General features: G+C 42.5%; 1 protein-coding gene and 1 pseudogene across 1 annotated transcript; both read right to left on the bottom strand.

Moving 5' to 3' along the window:
• Nucleotides 1-11,126: 11,126 nt before the first annotated feature.
• On the bottom strand, nt 11,127-12,095 carry LOC135998278 (olfactory receptor 6B1-like). The gene has a single exon (XM_065651441.1). It carries the CDS (start codon nt 12,093-12,095, stop codon nt 11,127-11,129), a length of 969 nt encoding a protein of 322 aa, XP_065507513.1.
• A 4,070-nt stretch (nt 12,096-16,165) lies between these two features.
• Nucleotides 16,166-17,226, bottom strand: LOC135998277 (olfactory receptor 226-like; annotated as a pseudogene).
• Between the last annotated feature and the right edge of the window lie 2,898 nt (nt 17,227-20,124).

Genomic DNA, 20,124 nt, shown 5'->3' with positions numbered 1-20,124 from the left:
CTGTTAATGGCCACTGGTCAACCCACACTGGGTCATCTGTTAGCCAGGTCAATGGAGGGTTGGGCAACTGCTTTCCAGTGACCACTAGTGAAAAGGTGAAGTTGTTAGAACAACACCCAATTGTCCCAATACATCTCGCCCAGTTAAAGCTTCAAGACTCTCTGGTAGCGCCATAACATAGACTTTCAGCGAAACACACTGCCCTTCTGGAAAATGCAATGATACTGGTTTAACACTCGTGTGGAACAATTTGACCTCCTACTCCTGCTACTGAAGCAGAGAGTGAGGACTCTACTGGCCACACATTGGGCCACTTTGTTTGGTTTACAATAGTAACATCTGCTCCAGTATCTAACGTAGCTGTGATGGAAACAGTGCAATTGCCCTGAGACAGCTGTATTTTCATCATTGGTTGTTGCGACATAGTAGTGGTGAAGCATATAGCAGGTCCCGTGGAACCAAAACCTTTATCACCTCGTAGGTTCATGGGAGGATTAGGTACTTCTGGTAACTGCTTTTCTAATGCTACTATTTGAGCAACTTTGCTTCCAGCTGGTATGAAGATAGGAGGATTTAAAGTATATATAATTGCATAAATCACTCCAGTGTAGTCTGCATCGATGATCCCTGGTATGACGATGATACTCTTAATTCCTGCTGAAGAGCACCCCACTAGCAGTCCTCATGTTAGACTAGTCTGGTGAATCAACGGACCTTTGGCATTAGTTGGAACTTTGTGCACCTTGGTGTCTGACAAGGTAATGTCTATTGCTGTTTCCACGTCAACTCTGAGGCTTCCCCTGGTGCTGGGTTTGTGGAGTTGTAAAAAACCTGGGTCTTGGTTGAAGATGGCTCTGAATTGTTGTTTGGAGTAGGCTTTTGTGTCATCGCACGTACTCCCTTCGTGCTCGTTGACTAGTTTCCCGATCGTCGACATGCTACAGTTGCATGCGTATTCGACTGACATTTTTCACACCATACTGTTTTCGAGCAACGTTGCCTGGCATGACCATCTTCCTCACATTGATAACACTTTCCTGAAAATTGTGCTCGAGGCCCCAATGATAGTCTACCGATGACTGCGACTATTGGCTGTACAACTTCCTTGACTGCTCCTTGGACTGCAGCAGCTACAGCGTTGGCTTGATGTTGCTCCTCCACTCTTGCTACTCAGGATAGCATCTCTTCTACTGGAGCTCCTGAGGGTAATGTAGCTAAAATCTGCTTGGTTTTAGCATTTGCATTATCAAAGGCTAAAAGACGGAACATTCGAGCCTTCATCGTTTCATCCATATGTGGATTTTGCATAATTGACTCATACAAATGATCAATAAAATTTGAATAACCTTTAGTGGTGCCTTGTCGTATTCCACTAAATGAGGGAGCATGTGCTCCTGGTAAAGGAAAAAAGGCATCTAGTGCAAGTTGTGCAGCTCGTTGATGCATCGCCGCTAAAAAGGCTAGTCGCGTTTCAAGCTTGCTATAAATCCCTCATCAGTGTACATGTCAGCTGACATTCCATACAATGGATCATCTAGTTTGCACACAATTGTGGCTTCTTGTTGGGCTCTTTGGTACCACGCAGAATCCCATAACAAATATTGTGCAGGAGTTAATAGTAGTCTCATTAAATTCTGGAAGTCTTGTGGACACATTAGATCAGCAGAGAAAATCCACGTTACAATTTGTCTTGTAGCCTCCGACTGTATTCCATAGTTAGTCACTGTAGCTTTTGCTTGCTGTAAGATTTTCCAATCATGAGACTCCCACTGAGCCCTTCCATTTTGTAGATATTGTTGCACTGGACAAGCTAAAGAAGTTGAAGACCAATTGCCTTCTAAGATAGCATCTCTAATTACGCCTGACTAACGGCAAGATGCAGCAGCTGATGTCGGCTGAGGGAGCTCTCTCTGTTCAACTGCGGACTCAGCAACAACTCCGGATTTCCCTTGCTCTCGAAACACCACGGTTTTTGTCTTTTTAATGTCTTTTACTTCCGCATCTAGTTCTTCTAATTTTTGGACAACTACTTTTAACAATTCCTCCATGGCTTGGGAGGGTCATGGCATAGCAGTTGTCTCTATGGTTTGTTCACTAGATGTCTCCACACACTCAGCCGGTGGAGAAGGAGGAAGAGGAGGGTATAATGTCGTGGTTGGGTCAGGCGGAGCTGTAGGTGGAGGACGGCACTTGGCACCGCCTACATTTTGATAGTCATTGTCTTGTACTTCCGCTTTCTGATTAGTGGCGCTTGGGGACTCTGCACAGTTAGCTTCCACTTTTTGCTCCCCAGCAGCAGCTCCTTCCGCTAAACGTCTTATCTCAAGAGTGGATTGAAGCGTAGTCCCTGACATTCCACACACCGCTGGTAGACCCCAAAACTGAGACCATCAGCTTCTCCGCGATTTTAACTGTCCATCACTACACTCGGAACTTTCTGGGGCTAGGGCTTTTGCTGCAGCCATTGCCACTTGTTGTTCTGCTTTCATAGCTTTTAAAGTCTCCAATATCGACCGTGACAACATTCTTAACGGCTTAATCTCTTTCTCCTCCTCTCCTTCAATTGTCTTTTCCCACATAGTATCCCTCACCGCTCTCCATTCCATCAGTGAGAAAAGCAATATCCTTAAAATGTCCCCATTTTTGAGCCAAAGTAATCAATTTGATTAACTGTTTCTGCGACGACTTGATTCCTCTCTTAGAGAGAATACTCGCCAGCAGTGCCGCTGCTGCCTCAAGCTCCATGATAGCAAACGCGGTCTTCCCTTTTCCCGTGGAAGGCAAGGAGCGACCTTGACCGGTGTCTGCCCTGGGCTATTACTGCTCTCCGGCAGCACGCTCTTCCACCCCTGACTCAGTCCCAGCCCTTGCTGCTTACCGCAGTCTCAGCTCACGATGTCCCCAGAGTTACTTGGTCCCGTGAAACCATCCTCTGCTACCAGATGTCGGAGTGGATCCTTAGGACAAGCCTCGTTGGACGGAAAGAATCGGCCAGAGTAACGACAGCATCCCAATGTGGGTTAAATCGTTCTCCTTTATTATGCCTAACAACAGAGTATATATAAAACTTTGTCCTAAGCATGCGCTAAACATACGTTAATGATTGGTTACAATGCACTGATCACGCATCCCACCCCGCTTTGCTATTGGCGACCAGCTGCTGTCCACGCGCTGTGACATTCCATGTCTCCTCCTTGTGCCTCCGTTTAAGTTCCGCATTTCCCTCTTTCACCACCAACTTAATTCCGCATTTCTGCCGGTCAAGGACACTTAGAGGACAACAAGCAGCAGGCCCAAGCCTAAACCATGGTTACGTCAAGCCCTGGATTGTTCATCGCATATATGTTATGCCCTCTCTCTTCTAAAAAGCTATGCACAAAAACAGATATAGCATATGCTTCCCTGAAACTGCCTTCCCTTCATTGATACTTGATACCACAAATAAAGATGCATGTATAGGTGTACTCATTCTGTTAGCACTCCTAACATGGGACTCAACAGAATGATTCTGTTGATAAGCAAAACCTGATGGGATGAGTCCTGTGACTGATGGGCCATGATGGACAGTTATAAGCTCTTCAGGAGGGATAGACAGGACATGCAAGGCACAAGGGTGGCACTGTGTGTAAGTGAGCAACTGGATTGTATGGCGCTTACAGTTGGTGATGATACGGTCGTGAGCCTCTGGGTAAGGATGAAGGGGAAAGCAAATAAAGCAAATGTTGTGGGAGGTTACTAACAACCAGCCAGCTAGGATGATGACACCAATGAATTGTTCTACAAGGAATTAAGGGATATCTCTAGATGATGTGCTGTTGTTATTATGGGTGATTTTGACTTCCCAGACAAATGGAAATATCATACAGTGAACACGAAGAGGTCCAGGAAATTCCTGAAGTTGAAGATAACTTCTCAGTGCAGGTACTAAGGGAACCAACTAGGAAAGGTGCCCTCCTAAACAGTGAGTGACTCATGGATGAAGTCATGATTGGTCCCTGTCTTGGTCACAATGATCATGAAGTAGCTGAGTTTCAAATGGTTGGCAACAGGAGAAAAATGGCCAGCAAAACTTTGTCCCTGGATATAGAGACAGTAGACTTTGTGCTGCTGAAGGAGTGAGTTAGTAAGGTGCCCTGGGAATCTGCTTTTGAAGGTATCGGGGTCCAGGAATCCTGGTCACTTTTTAAGACCTATTTCTTAAGAGCACAGGAGCAGGCAATTCCAAAGTGTCAGAAGTCAAGCAAACAGGGCAGGAGGCCAGCTTGGACGAGCAGGGATCTTCTATTATAACAAAGCCTCCACTGGGAGAGATTGATCCAAGAACACACCAACACTCACTGTTTCCCTCAAGTTGAGCATCAACACCACTGCCAACATGCTGGCTATCGGTTCATTTGAGCATATGGTCAGTAAAGAATCTCTCTCCAGAAAGTCCAGTAAGGCCATGTGAAACATTGCAGAATCTATGCACTTCATCATGGACCCAGCGTTCAAAATCAGATTATGCACATTGCTCCTCCAGTTTGCCTGTGGTGCTTAATCTGGCTGATGTTTCCTCAGTAAGACCGGATGGGTAAACCACTGCTCCAAGTATGTACAACTTCATCTTTCAGATAGTTTACATGGTCCTCCACATTACTAACATAGGGTCAGCTCTGCTCTCACCACTAACAAGGCACTTGCTTGGGACCTTTTTATCTTTTTCTACCCCTTCAATTTCCTCCTTTCCCATATCTATAGATTATAGAACCCATCTGCTCCAAGCTGGGGTGCTAATTCCCTAATGGAAACCCGAGCAATGTAAATGATGCTATATGAGTCCAGATATAACAGAACAATCTTTGGTCTTCTGAACATAAAATAGCACTGCCTGCACCAGTCTGGGGAGGCTTGCAGTACTGAAGCAGTAAGAGTGGTCTTTGGGGCATGGCATATACTCTGATGCTTGCGTATAATTTCTGTGTACTCCAAGGTCTGAAGTGGCAGGAAGGCTTCATTAATCTCCTCAAGAACCAGGTAAAACCAAGATTTAATAGAAAAAGATCCCCAAAACAAATCCTGTGGCTGGAAGAGGCACTCCAAAGAGGAAGTCAGGCAGAGAATTCTCTCAGGAGCTTGTTTGATAGTTAATAGCCAAACATAGATTGTATGTCTACAGTCAGGAGAATACTGCCCCAGTTCTCCTCCAAACTCTGAAGATAGTGATATTTTTACATTTTTACCTGAATGTGATTAGTTCAAAGTGTTTTAAAAAATGTGAGGGCTTTGCTGCAATGTTCCAGGATGGTGTTTTGTGATATGAAATTGAGAGCATGTCGTACTCAGGAACTCATGAAAAACTCTGCAGTTGTTCCACAGATGAAGGAGCCAAAATTAAAACAGTTTTATCTGTAATATGAGGAACAGACCCTAATGAGTTTTGGCTGAGAGAGAATTATTTATTTCCAAAAGAGAGCCTGCTAATGGATTTATATTCTTAAGGTATGTGTGATACAGGAAGGAGCCCAGGTTATTTGACAGAATAAGCTTCATAAGCAGTATAAATTATTAATATATAAGCATTATAATGCTTATAATACTTCTTAAGCACTTTGCGACCTGTCATGGGGATTAATCTCTATTTCCTTGAACAAATGGACTAGAATGGTGTATATCCACATAACTTACAGTGGATGACTCCTTTAGATTAAACTCACATCCTAAGTACTTAAAAAGTTATTATAGTCAATGAAGCTCTGGACAATACAGTCTCCGTGAACTGTAGCCAAGGTGAGACACACAAATTCTACGGAATTGGTTCCAGATGGCCATCTTTAGGAAACTGGTCCCGCCTTTAAACTTACTCATCTTAACAGATCTCTAGACACTCTTTATATATACATATATATATATATACCTATTCAGTGTCCAGTACAGATATCTAACAATAATTTTGAGCACCCCAGAGTATTCATGGCACATTATAGCAGTGATAGATATGACACAGGTTCCATGTAAGGCCAGTATCATTCTAGAACAACTAGAGGACATCCAGGGTATACAAGGTAATTTCAAGAGGCACTAAGTACCCATGACTGTGCAACCGATTCAAGTCCTAGAGCTTCCTTGATAATGCTGAAATCTGAGACATCTGTTCCCACTAATGTGTTTAAACCTGGAGTCAAATTCCATTCACAAAGTTAGGTTAGATAAATACCAACCAGCTGTACTGAGTTGCAGCCCTATTATTTATCTGTATAATTATTTTTTTCCAGCCCAGTAAAGGGCCAAAGGAAGGCAATAGCATCCCAGGACCTTGTCTTTGGAAATGCAGGAATCTTGCTTCTAACTGATTGAGACATCAATGTAATTGCATCTGAAGTGTTTTAACCACAGTACCATTCTAAATAAATAAATAAATACACAAGTAAATTAAAAAGAGCCCTTAAACCAGCATATGGATCTTGAAGAAGAGGTAGGTGAGGATATGGTGCAAGGCCTGCCTATGAGTTCACATAGGAAGAGGCAGTTGTCTCCACACCTCAAGACTGCCTCCGATAAGAAAGAAAGAAGGGTAATTGTAGTAGGCAATTCCCTTCTGAGAGAGACAGAGGGCCCAATATGCAGAGTTGACCTTCATCATAGGGAAGTGTGCAGTCTACCTGGAGCCTGGATCAGGGACATCACCAGGGCACTCCCCAACCTGGTGCACCCAACAGACTACTACCCACTGCTGAACTTCCAGACAGATGGGGAGGAAGCTGCATCCCGTAGTCTGAGGAGAATGAAGAAAGATTTCAGGGCCTTGGGACGGATGGTGAAAGAATCCGGGGCTCAAGTGATTTTCTCTTCACTCCTTCCATTTTCAGGTGATGACATGAGATGGAATAGAAAAATTCAGTCCGTAAATGATTGCCTACAAGACGGGTGCTACAGGCAGGGCTTTGGATTCTTTGATAACAGCTGGTTTTATAAGACACCAGTCCAGACAGTGATACATGGGAAAGGTTTATCTCACAGGGGCAAAAGGATGCTGGGACAGGAATTAGCAGGGCTCATTTGGAGAGCTTTAAACTAGATTTGAAGGGGGATGGGGTTGTAGCTGGGCTTGCATCAGTGGGGCAGCACTCTAGAGTTGATGAAGACTGGGAGGCCTCCCACCCCTCTAGGGTGAAATCAGTGTGCTCAGCTCGCTCCCTGAAATGCCTGTACACCAATACGCGCAGCATGGGGAATAAGCAGGAGGAGTTAGAAACCTGTGTTCAGTCAGGAGTTTATGATCTGGTGGCAATTACAGAGACATGGTGGGACAGCTCACATGACTGGAATGTGGTCATGGATGGCTATGTCCTTTTCAGGAAAGACAGGCCAGCCAGGCGTGGTGGTGGAGTTGCTCTTTACGTGAGAGAGCAACTACAATGTATAGAGTACTGTCCAGGTGCGGTTGAGGAGCGAGTTGAGAGTCTGTGGGTGAGAATTAAGGGGCAGGCTGGCAGGGGTGACACTGTTGTGGGTGTCTATTACAGGCCAGCAGATCAGAGTGAGGATGTTGATGAGGCCTCTACAGGCAGCTGAGAGCAGCCTCGCAATTACAGGCCCTGGTTGTCGTGGGGGATTTTAACTACCCTGATGTTTGCTGGAAGGACTACTCAGCCAGCCAGCCTCAGTCCAGGAGGTTCCTCCAGTGCATTGATGACAACTTTCTGATGCAAATGGTGGAGGAGCTGACTGGGAGAGGTGCGCTGCTGGATCTCGTCCTCGCTAACAAGGAGGGTCTGGTTGAAGCAGTAGAGGTTGAGGGCTGCCTTGGTTGCAGTGACCATGAAGTGGTGGAGTTCAGGATCTCGTGTGGCTGGAACAGAATACCAAGCAGAATTGCAACCCTGGACTTCAGCAGGGCAAACTTTGGCCTTTTCAAACAATTGCTGGAGGAAATCCCATGGGCAAGGCTGCTTGAAGGTAAAGGGGCCCAAGATAGCTGGTTAGCATTCAGGGGCGGCTTCTACCAAGCTCAAGATGAGAGCATCCTGAGATGTAGGAACTCAACTAAGGCAGCCAGGAGGCCTGCGTGGTTAACAGGGAACTGCTGGGCAAACTCAAGTGGAAGAGGAGAGTTTACAAATCATGGAAGGAGGGGCTGGCCACTTGGGGAGAATATAAGGCTGTTGTCAGAAGATGTAGGGAGGCAACTAGGAAAGCTAAGGCCTCCTTAGAATTAAACCTGGTGAGAGGGGTCAAGGACAACAGAAAGAGCTTCTTCAAATACCTGGCAGATAAAACTAACACCAGAGGCAATGTAGGCCCACTGATGAATGAGGTGGGTGCCCTGGTGAGAGAAGATACAGAGAAGGCAGAGTTACTGAATGCCTTCTTTGTCTCTGTCTACTCTGCCGGAGTCTGTCCTGAGGAGCCCTGTCCCCCTGAGGCCCCAGAGGAAGTCAGGGCAATGGAGGAGTTTGCCTTAGTTGATGAGGACTGGGTTAAGGAGCAATTAAGCGATCTGGACATCCATAAATCCATGGATCCAGATGGGATGCACCCGCAGGTGCTGAGGGAGCTGGCTGAAGTCATTGCTGGACCGCTCTCCATCATCTTTGCCAAGCCTTGGGAAACAGGAGAGGTGCTGGAGGACTGGAGGAAAGCAAATGTCACTCCAGTCTTCAAAAAGGGCAAGAAGATGGACCTGGGTAACCATAGACCAGTCAGCCTCATCTCTATCTCTGGGAAAGTGATGGAACAACTTATCCTTGGTGCCATCTTAAGGCATATCAAGGATAAGAGGGTCATTAAGGGCAGTGAACATGGCTTCACCAAGGGGAAGTCGTGCTTGACCAACCTCATAGCCTTTTATGAAGACATAAAAAGGTGGATAGATGATGGCAGAGTGGTGGATTTGGTCTACCTTGACTTCAGTAAAGCATCTGACACGGTCTCCCACAGCATCCTCACAGCAAAACTGAGGAAGTGTGGTCTGGACGATCAGGTAGTGAGGTGGACCGCAAACTGGCTGAAGGAAAGAAGCCAGAGAATCATGGTCAATGGGGCAGAGTGTAGTTGGAGGTCTGTATCTAGTGGAGTTCCTCAAGGGTTGGTACTGAGACCACTACTATTCAATATATTCATCAATGACTTGGATGAGGGAATAGAGTATACTATCAGCAAGTTTGCTGATGACACCCAACTGGGAGGGGTGGCTGACACGCCAGAAGGCTGTGCTGCCATCCAGTGAGATCTGGACAGACTGGAGAGTTGGGCGGGGAAAAATTTAATGAAATATAACAAGGGCAAGTGTAGAGTTTTGCATCTGGGCAGGAACAACCCCAGGTTCCAGTATCAGTTGGGGAACGAGCTGTTGGAGAGGAGTGTAGGGGAAAGGGACCTGGGGCTCCTGGTGGACAGCAGGATGACCATGAGCCAGCACTGTGCCCTTGTGGCCAAGAAGGCCAATGGCATCCTGGGGTGTATTAGAAGGGAGGTGGTTAGTAGGTCGAGAGAGGTTCTCCTTCCCCTCTACTTTGCCCTGGTGAGACCACATCTGGAATATTCTGTCCAGTTCTGCGCCCCTCAGTTCAAAAAGGACAGGGAACTGCTTCAGAGAGTCCAGCGCAGGGCAACAAAGATGATGCAGGGAGTGGAGCATCTCCCTTATGAGGAAAGGCTGAGGGAGCTGGGTCTCTTTAGCTTGGAGAAGAGGAGACTGAGGGGCGACTTCATTAATGTTTATAAATATATAAAGGTTGAGTGTCAGGAGGATGGAGCCAGGCTCTTCTCAGTGACAACCAACGATAAGACAAGGGATAATGGGTTCAAGCTGGAACACAAGAGGTTCCACTTAAATTTGAGAAGAAACTTCTCAGTGAGGGTTACAGAACACTGGAACAGGCTGCCCAGGGGGGTTGTACAGTCTCCTTCTCTGGAGACATTCAAAACCCACCTGGACACATTCCTGTGTAGCTTCATCTAGGTGTTCCTGCTCCAGCGGGGGAGTTGGACTAGATGATCTTTTGAGGTCCCTTCCAATCCCTAACATTCTGTGATTCTGTGATATATTAAGATTCATGAGGTTAACTGAGGAGGTCACATTGCTGTCGTGGAACAGAGAAGTGGCAATGAATAGTACGTAGAACACACTGGCAGAAGATCTGAGTTGGAGTAGGTCACAATCAAGGGATTGCTCATGGGCATGGCCAGCGTGGTCAAAAGGACCTAGCCATAACAGTATCTGCGTCTGACACTGTGACATGTTTAGCAAAATGGCCATAGATCACTCCCTAGGGTAAATTAATTTAGTGGTGCAGATGTTGACAAAGGCAGCAGAGATGCAGCCACTCCTAAAATACATAAAATTCATATTTTGGTCATTCATATTCAAACTAATACACAGTGACTTCAGGAGAGTTTATAAGAACACAAATTAATGAAAATGTCGTACTAAATGGGGAAAAAAAAGTTATTTTATTTACAGTTACCAGGATTTAAAGTCTTAAATTTATTTGAAGTATTTGTTCCAACCTTGTTTAAGACGTTGGGCTTCTCCCATTCTACTGTGAACACTTTCCTTTGGCTGTTACTCTTTTCCAGGAGGATTGATTCAGGTCCCTAAGTACAGACTTCTCATAGAATGTTAAATACCTTGGAGTGCCTGAGACCTCCCCTTTTGGATAGGCAGATATGATACAAGAACTGCAGAAGAAACTCTTCCTTTTAGCATCACATTTGTAGATTGAGCAGAATACCCAAGGTCTTTAAAACATTAGGCATATGCCTATAGTTAGGCACATCCACCTCACCTTATCTGTCAGATATTGCCCAGAATTGGATCACATGTTTTTAACAGAACATTTAAATTGTGTTCACAAAGCCATTGATGTATGATATCCTAGACATGTTCAGTGTTTTGTTGTTGTTGTTCCCTGATGTACCTGTGTATTGAATCAGTAACTTCATTGTGCATAAGCCTTTATCAGAGAGGAAAGCTCATTTGAAGGTAATAGATAGAAAGATGATTTCTTGTTGAGGATAAGTGGCCATATGTATACCTCAGTTTCCTTTGTTATCAGCATTATGATGGTTGCATTTCTGACTAAGTACAACATAAATCTTAAAATATTTCCTTCTAACTCTCACACTGTCTGTAAGGAACTATCTTAATGGTGGACAGCAATAGACTGAGAGACCTTGGGGTCAGTCTGTCTGACACTGAAGGTTTTTTTCAAAGCCCCTTTAACCTCCTGGTTCCTCAGACAGTAAACAAAGGGATTGAGCATGGGAGTTACAATAGTGTACACAAGTGACACCAGCTTGTTTAAGTCAAAAGGGTGGATTCTCTTGGGCCGGGCATACATGAACATAGTGGCTGAAAAGAAGATAATGACTACAGTGAGGTGAGAAACACAGGTGGAGAAAGCTTTCTTCCTGCCCTGTGCTGTGGGCATATGCAGGATCGTGCTGATGATGCATATATAGGACATAATTGTGACAGAGAGAGGAACCAGCAAGATAAGCAAGGCCAGCGTGAAATCCACTATTTCAGCCATTGTCATGTCAGCACATGATATGTTCAGCAAGGGGCTGATGTCACAGAAGAAGTGGTTGATGACATTGGATCCACAAAAAGACAGTTGAGAGATGAAAAATACTTTCAGCATAGAGGCCAAGAAGCCAATGAGCCAGGAGCATGTGGCTAGTTGCATGCAGAGCCAGTGGTTCATGATGACTGGATATCGCAGGGGAATGCAGATGGCCACGTAACGATCATAAGCCATGACTGCAAGGAGGACACACTCAGTACAAATAAGGGAGCTGAAGAAGTAAAGCTGGGTCATACAACCTCCAAAAGGTATACTCTTGCTTTCAACAAGAAAATTTGCTAGCAGTTTGGGGACAGTGACTGAGATATACCAAGCCTCCAGGAAGGAGAGATTGCTGAGAAAGAAATACATGGGCTTGTGAAGCTGAAGGTTCATCTTTATCAAAATAATTATGAGTATATTTTCTAAGATGGTCAGCATGTAGGCCACCAGGAACATCACAAAAAGCAACATCTTAAGTTCCATGATAGCTGGAAATCCCAAGAGGATAAATTCCTGGAACTTCGTGCTGTTTCCCTGCTTCATGGCAGAGGGCATAACATCAAGCTTCAAAGAAAAAAACAATAAAAGAGGATAAAATATGAAATAGTTTTAAAATCAAAGAAGTGGTGAGAAGAACCACAGAGGAAGAAAAGAAAAAATGGCAAGTTGAAAAGAAAAAAGGAAAAATGATAATGATAAAAAAGGCAAAATATGAGGAGAGGTAGAAAAGGAAGAGCATTATTACATTCAGATTGTGTACTATTTTGAAGATACAAGAACAAATTCAATAAGATATTTTGATATCTGGTTCATATTTAGTGGCCTAGATTATTACTGAAATCCATTGGTGTTGAAGGACCATATAACAGCTGGATGCCAAGTTTTTTTTAACTTGCAGAGGATACTGAATATTCAGGCTGCCTCTGCATAACTTAGGCAACTGGACTTAGTTCTGCTAAGACGCATCATTCCTGTCCTGTCTGTGGAGTACAGCTTGGTACCCACTATATTTTCCCAACGTAGAAATTCTCATGATATTCACCAAGTGAAACAGGTATTCCAGAGGGCAATATGTATTATTCTAAATAAAGCTCTCAGGGAAGATGGATCAAGTTTTGGAGGAATGTGTTTCTCTGTATCTCTTCCCCTCCCATTCCCCGTTTTTCCATTTCTCCATCTATCCACCTTTCTAAAAAATTTGATGACCCTAATTTTCCTATAGAGTTCTCAATTTCCACAGGTTGAAACTGAAAAGAAAAAAAACCCTTTCAAACTGGAAAATGATGCACACCTCTCTTCTTTAACCTCACCATACTCTAAGCTAAGATAGGAAATGCTTTTTCATCTTGTTTTTAAGTTCTGTTAGTGTAATACTTTATTTCATGTTAAAAGCAAATAAACAAACCACCTCTTCCCACCTCCCCAGAATTATTAAAGCATATAATAAACTAGGTTTTCAGTGACGGAAAAACATTCATCTTCATGAAACAATTATTTGACACTGAAACACCAGTCCAGATACTCTTCATTTAAAACCTTTTGTAGCTTCAGAAGCAGTAATATAAACCATGACTGAAGACTTGTAACATGCAAACTCATACAGCTTCATAACTGTATTAGTGTTGGTTTTTACTACCGTGAGAAATTCCACAGGTCTAAGAAGAAGCAGAAAAGTAATTACGGGATTTCCCCCTGAAAAACACAAGTGTTGGTAAAACCAAACATGAACTGCAAAGTTTTGTCTTTTTTTCGTAGCGCAAAATACATTGTTAACCAATTTGTCTCCATAATATATGTATTCAGTAGTTCCTGACCTGACCAGTATTAGTGCTGCCTAGAAAACTGAGGATATCTGAGTGTTTCCAATTTCAAATTGTCCATCTTTCACATCAGTTGAATCTCTAAATAAGCAATTACAAGAGAGTGATAGTGCTTCTCCTAAGTCAAATACAATGCTTATATTTCTCTGTCCCTTGAACTGGAGTTAATACCTGAGCTATCATAATATCAGAAGACCATACTGAGAAGCTGGAATTCTGTTGAAATTTAGACAGCCATCAGTTTAGTTTTGTAATATACAAGATACTCAGCTTGTCTTGTTTCTTGGGAATATAGATATACAGGCATATCCAGGTAATAGTGCTTTCATTGAGAGGAAAAACTCTAAACCAGGTCAGATGGATCATTCCATAGCAATGTCTACTTCTCTCTTCCTTCACTCTAGAAGTGCATGTCAACAAGCAGCTCAGAAGCCTAGATGTGTTGCTCAGTGTAGTTCGTATGTATGCTGTAGATGTTGAAATGTCGAAGGATTAATTCCTCCTTGGAGGAAGGTGATTACCCAACAAAAATTCTTGAAGAATAACAGTGAAAAACTTCCCTCTCTTCTTACCTTCACACCACTTCAGCCACTGTGGAAGTTCTGCAAAACATACTGACACGATTGCTTCTTATGTGTTCACAAAAAAGCCATTCCGTATAAGACTACATAAGCTGTAAGTAATTACTCACGGGATTTCAGTGTTTACTCTGGCTTTGTGTAACTGCGGTACCCAAGAAGAAAGCTCATGAAGATTAATTGTATATTTCTGAGAGTCTTTCTTCAGCATTTACAGTTAATGAAACAAAACAATAACCCAACTTAGCTGCTGTGAAACATTTTCTGGAGGTGACTGTTCCTCAGTTACCTACTAGTGATTGTTCCTATGAACAAGCTCCTGACAGAGGTTCCTCAGGAAGCTACCCAAAACTCTATAATATGAATATGTACTTGAGTAATTATCTGTTACTGTGCCTACATGATCAACTGTGTTTTCACAAAGCATATCACCCTGCAAATGGAACTAATTTGTGTACACATTAGTGTTTTGTGGCCATTTCAGAAACATGTATTGGTCTGGTAGATCTCACTCAAGACCTTCTGCAAGACCATAAGCTTTCTGGAGAGAAAGCAAGCTACCTTACCACATCTGAAACATAAATAGGCATCTCTATTCGTGTAAGGGAACATCTTTGCATAAGAGCCTACTTTTCTGTTAGTTCATAACTTCTTTGTCTTTTAGCTGTAGCAGAGCCAACTAGCTCCCCTTTAGACCAGATCAAAATATAATTCCATAGTTAGTTTCTCCTAATTGCTCTTTGCAATAGATAGTACAGGCAAGTACACGTCTGTCAGTATTTGGGTTTTTCAATTCAAACACTGCAGAAAATAAATTCCTCAGAATCACAAGGAGTCCATATAGCCTGGGGCACCATGTAATGTGAGTGTAACCTGGCTAGAGCTATGCAGGATGGATGTCAAAGAAGGATCACAGGAGACAATAGACTTAGAGAAGTCTGGATAAAATATAATAATCAATGGAGCTGGAGGCTCTCTCTATATACTACAGTTAGTAGACAGTCCAGAAATATTTCTCGAAACTAAAATTTAAATTCCTGAGATTCACTTAAAATTACATAGATATTTATTAGATATATTCTTTGAATTGGAAGTGAAGATCTATTTTGCTTACTGAGAGATATTGATTGTGGAAAAGTATGGGTTTTGATGTGTTTTGTGTTTGTGTGTATGACTGCAGATATCACTGGAATTAATCTAGACCATTACCTTATATTAGTTGCTCAGTTTTATGATGCCTACATTAGGTGACATGACTGCTATCCTTAGCAGAAATCTAATAACTCTTAGATTGCTGCTATACCTCTGTTGATTACAAGGGAATGTCTTATCAAAGACCAGATTCAACAATAGATCTGGGTCTCCTCCATTGTGCCAAGTGGAAGGAGTCCCTGGAATGAGCTACTTGTAAAGCCACTTGGGAGTTGATCTGTGTGAATACCATTTCGTATCAGAAATGCTGTTAGATGCCTATGTTTAGACAATTGATTCTTCTCTTAGTGCTTATATCTAGTCATGTAATATAGAAGGAGTACAGGAAAATTACACTTGAAAATCAGGAGGCTCATTTAGCATTTAAAATGGAAATTAGACTAAGTTAATCTTATTCCCCAAAATGAAAGTTTGTTCTGTAAATCTCAGCTACTTACCAAAATTCTGTTTGAAGTTAATGAAGAGAAGAAGGAAATTCTCAATGCTGGTGGTGGTTCATGTTCTTGTATGACACCTGTCTAAAATGACTGATACTATCTGAATTACTGAAATGCCCATCCTAATCCTTATGAAGAAAGTTGACATAACTGTTTATTTGGCGCCTCAAGTTCTTTGAATCCCAGTTTCATATTAAGTTGGATCAAGGTCAGAATGCAATTGCGTTCTTTGATGTAGACCAAAAAAATACATTAAGAGAAGGCAATGATGTTTATTGCCTTTTCTACTGGTCAGGAATGATATGTGTTGTGTTCAGTAGAAACACAGTGTTAGCATTAATTGATTTTAGGTTAACATGCAGGTCGACTCAGGAAAATAAATCCTTAACCACTGATGTCTAAAGAAAACCATAATCTTAATTTCTGTGAAAGTAAAATTCTTACTAGACGTTCATAGGATTCAGACAAATTCAACTGTAAGATTATCTTCAAGTATTATATTAGTGACCAGCCCCAGAAACCCTAGAGACAACACCCATGCCACACAAGAGCTTCCATAAAGTGTCTTATACTTCCTGGTTCCTCAAGCAGTAAATGAATGCATTTAGCATTGGAGTGACTACAGTATGAATTATGGAAACCAGTTTGTTGAGATCCAAGGAGTCTATACATGAAGAGGGTGGCTGAAAAGATGATGATTACAGTCAGGTGAAAAATACAGGTGGAGAAAGCTTTATTCTTGTTCTAGGCCATGGGAATGACACTGTTTCCCACAGCATTTTCCTGGAGAAACTGGCCACTCATGGCTTGGATGGGCATACTCTTTACTGGGTAGCTGTGTTCAGTTTTGGGCCACTCACTACAAGAAAGACATTGAGGTACTGGAGAGAATTCAGAAAAAGGCAACAAAGCTGGTGAAGAGTGTAGAGAACAAGTCTTACGAGTAGTGGCTGAGGGAACTGGGGCTGTTTAGCTTTAGCTTGGCTGAGGGAAGACCTTCTTGATCTGAAAGGAGGTTGTAGCATGGAGGAGGTTGCTCTCTTCTCCCAAGTTACAGGCTATAGGATGGGAGGAAATGGCCTCAAGTTGTGCCAGGGGAGATTATTAGATATTAGGAAAAAATTCTTCCTGGAAAGGGTTGGAACAGGCTGCCCAAGGAAGTGGTTGAGCCACCATCCCTGGAGGTGTTTGAAAGATGTGTAGATGAAGTTCTTAAGGACATGGTTTAGCATCAGTGTTAGGTTAACGGTTGGACTTGATGATCTTGAGGGTCTATTCCAACCAAAGTGGTTCTATGAATGCACAAAATGGTGTTGATTATGCACATGTAAGAAATTGTGATGATGGAGAGAGGGATTAACAGAATAAACAAGGGAAGGACAAAGTCCACCATCTCTGCAACTGACAACTCAGTGCAAGAGAGGTTGAGCAAAGGGCTGATGTCACAGTAAAAGTGATTGACAACTTTGGGGACACAGAAAGAGAGCTGGGAAATGAAGACCTTTAGCACAGATGTCAGAAAGCCAACTAGCCAAAAGCCCACGGCCAGCTGCATATAGACTCTTTAGTTTATGATGACTGGGTAGCACAGGGGGTTGCAGATGGCCACATAGCAGTCATAGGCCATGACAGCCAGGAGGGCACATTTGGTACAGACCAAGGCAATGAAGAAGTATAACTGGGCCATACAAACTGTGAAGGAGATGCTCTTATTCTTCACCAGAAAGCTAACCAGCAATTTGGGAACAGTGACTGAGATGTATCAGGCCTCTAGGAAAGATCGATGGTTGAGAAGTACATAGGCTTGTGCAGTTGATGATTTCTTCTGATTAAAGTGATGATGACTAAGTTTTTAAGGACAGACAACAAATACAAAATGAGGAAAATTATAAACAACAGAGCCTACATCTGGATGGCAGGGAATACAAAGCTGATGAATGCATGGTGGTGGGGATCATTTTTCTGTATCATGATGAGCTTGAAGACCTAGAACATATAAGGAGGAATAAGTAAGAAAATAAGGAACATATTGTTTCATGTCCTCCAAGCATCTTTTCCATACTGCAAATATACAAGTTAAGTAGACATTCCACAGAAGTTATTTATTTGACATTCTTTATTATTTAACCACTCCTGAAAATTTTTGAGTCCTACAGCATTATAGGACTGGTGATCTTGGCTCCAAGAAAGTATTTAAGCTGTACTGATTTCCTCACAGGCCTTCTTACCCCTTTCTTTACCTAGAAGACAGTCAAAGAGAAAGGGAAAGATTACTAAACATGCTTTTCATCTAAGTTCTGAGCTACACCTCAGACGGCCACACAGGCAGTGGCCAAAAGATATCTAGATAAAAGCACAGTCTTGATAAATGGCTGAGCTTATGTAAGGGAAATGTGGCTTGAGCTGGTTTTGTCTCTCCCTTTCTTTTGATTATAGGCAGAAGAAAGTGCTTGTTCTCTCTTAGTACTTTAGTCAAGTTTGCTAGGATTCTGGAATATATGTGTATTTTTTTTCTTTCAGAATTGGGACAGAACGGTTGTCCTGGTTTTGGTTGGAACAGGACCAATCCTCTTTCAGTGATTTTTCCTTTCAGTTAAGTTTCTTCTATGTAATTGCACTTTTCTGAAGGTGGCTACATGTTTTTCAGACAGTGTCTGTATCGCAGATGCACTCTCTCCACCACGACGCCCAAGAACACAGAAACACCTAGGTTGATGGACAGCAATGGTCATGTATACATCCCTTGGTCAACAGACAGGACGTTTGACCAATGAGACAGCTTGGTTGAGAGAAGCTTCTGGACAACTACCGTAAATGACCACAGCTCAGATTCAACTCAGGTATAAATGGAGTCTGCTGTAGTGTCTATTGGGTTGGTTTTCCTCAGAGCAGGGGGTTGCAGTTGAAGGCTCTCCTCCTTAGACTGACTGTCTAGGAAGTGTTCCCCAGAGACTGAGACACTTTACCAATCTGGTAAGTGATCATCTGGGTACCGTTGAGAGTCCTCACTTTGACACAGAGTGGGAAGATGCACATTTTGAACCATCCCTCTAGAGTTTTGTGATCTGATCCCTTTGAGTTTGAGTCTGTTGTGCAGTAACTGAACTCCTAACTGGTATCTGAACTTTTGTTGTGTAATGTTACCAGAGTGCTGAATAATTTTGGATTAAACCCCATTTGCAGTTGGTTTCTGTTAAGCAGCTCTGGTTAGAATAATGTCTCTTCAGAGTTTGTTGCCTGCCTAAATTTTCTTTTGGGGTGTCTCTGTGACAGTCTGCTTCAAAGAACTGATAATACCTCGTATTTACAGTTTTATTGAGCTAACGGTAGGAATGGTATACAGAAAAGACCCATGTTTATACTTATTACTATAGCAGCCCAGGTGACTGATAGATCTCTTATGTTCCACAAGTGAGAGGTCGTAAAAGGCCTGTACTAGTATGGAAGGGTGGACAGAACACGTGACCCAAATTGGTCAACAAGGCATTCCACGTATCACACTCAGTTTAGAGCTGAGGCATTATGAGGCTCTTCCTCTCTTTGTTCATGGCCAGCATCTGAAGAGGACCCTGCCTGTTCTGCCTGCAGTCCTGATCCAAATTCCAGTCCATGCATTCCTGAATCCAGTTCCTGTCTACTGTGGCGTCCAGTCCAGGACTTCCTGACGTCTGTCGTGGAACTACATGCATGATGCCAGTGAGTGCGTGGGATTCTGTGACCATCCAGAACACTCAATATTGGCTTTGCATATTTTGCATTATTTCTTTTATTATTAGTATTATCACTAAAACTGTTTTAATTTTCCAACCTGTAAGTGTCTCTCGCTTTCTCTTCCGGAAGAAGGAGAAAATATTTTTCATATAAAACATTAAGAAAAAAATCATTAATGTTATGGAATGTTACAAAAATTTCCACACAAAAAGAAATGTGTGTTTTACTGATTTAATTATTTATGAGACATCAAGAAAGGCTTCTTCAAGTACATCAGCAGCAAAAGGCAGGTTAGGGAAGATGTAAGTACACATCTCTGGAGACATTCAAAACCTGCCTGGACGCATTCCTGTCCAGTCTACTCTAGGTGTACCTGCTTTAGCAGGTGGGTTGGACTAGATGATCTCCAGAGGTCACTTGACCCCTAACCATTCTATGATTCTGTGATTATCTTCCGTATTTGATATATGTATTTCTAATTGGACTTTTTTTTTTTGCATATGGATTCTTTATGTAGAATTAGTCTAATTCCATAACTTACATGTTTCATTACATGTACATAACTGCTGCCAAATAATAAAATGAAAGAATGTAAAATCCGATTTTATCTCTAAGGGTGACTTCCACATTTCCTAGCTTGCACTCTGTGTGAGGCTCCTCAACTGTATTTTAGCAAATTGTTGTAAGCATCTTCCATGATATTTGTGGCATTTAATTTAATTTAAGCTGTGGTAAATGCTGAACAGCAGATAGATTGTTTTCTAGTATAGCAAATGGAGATCTAAGCAGTACAAGAGAAAAACCTAGCTTGTGT

This window comes from Caloenas nicobarica, chromosome 24 (genome assembly GCF_036013445.1).
Source record: "Caloenas nicobarica isolate bCalNic1 chromosome 24, bCalNic1.hap1, whole genome shotgun sequence".
In the NCBI taxonomy this organism is placed as follows: domain Eukaryota; kingdom Metazoa; phylum Chordata; class Aves; order Columbiformes; family Columbidae; genus Caloenas; species Caloenas nicobarica.
Note: the sequence above shows the minus strand (reverse complement) of the source record. Positions and strands in the feature narration are given on the sequence as shown.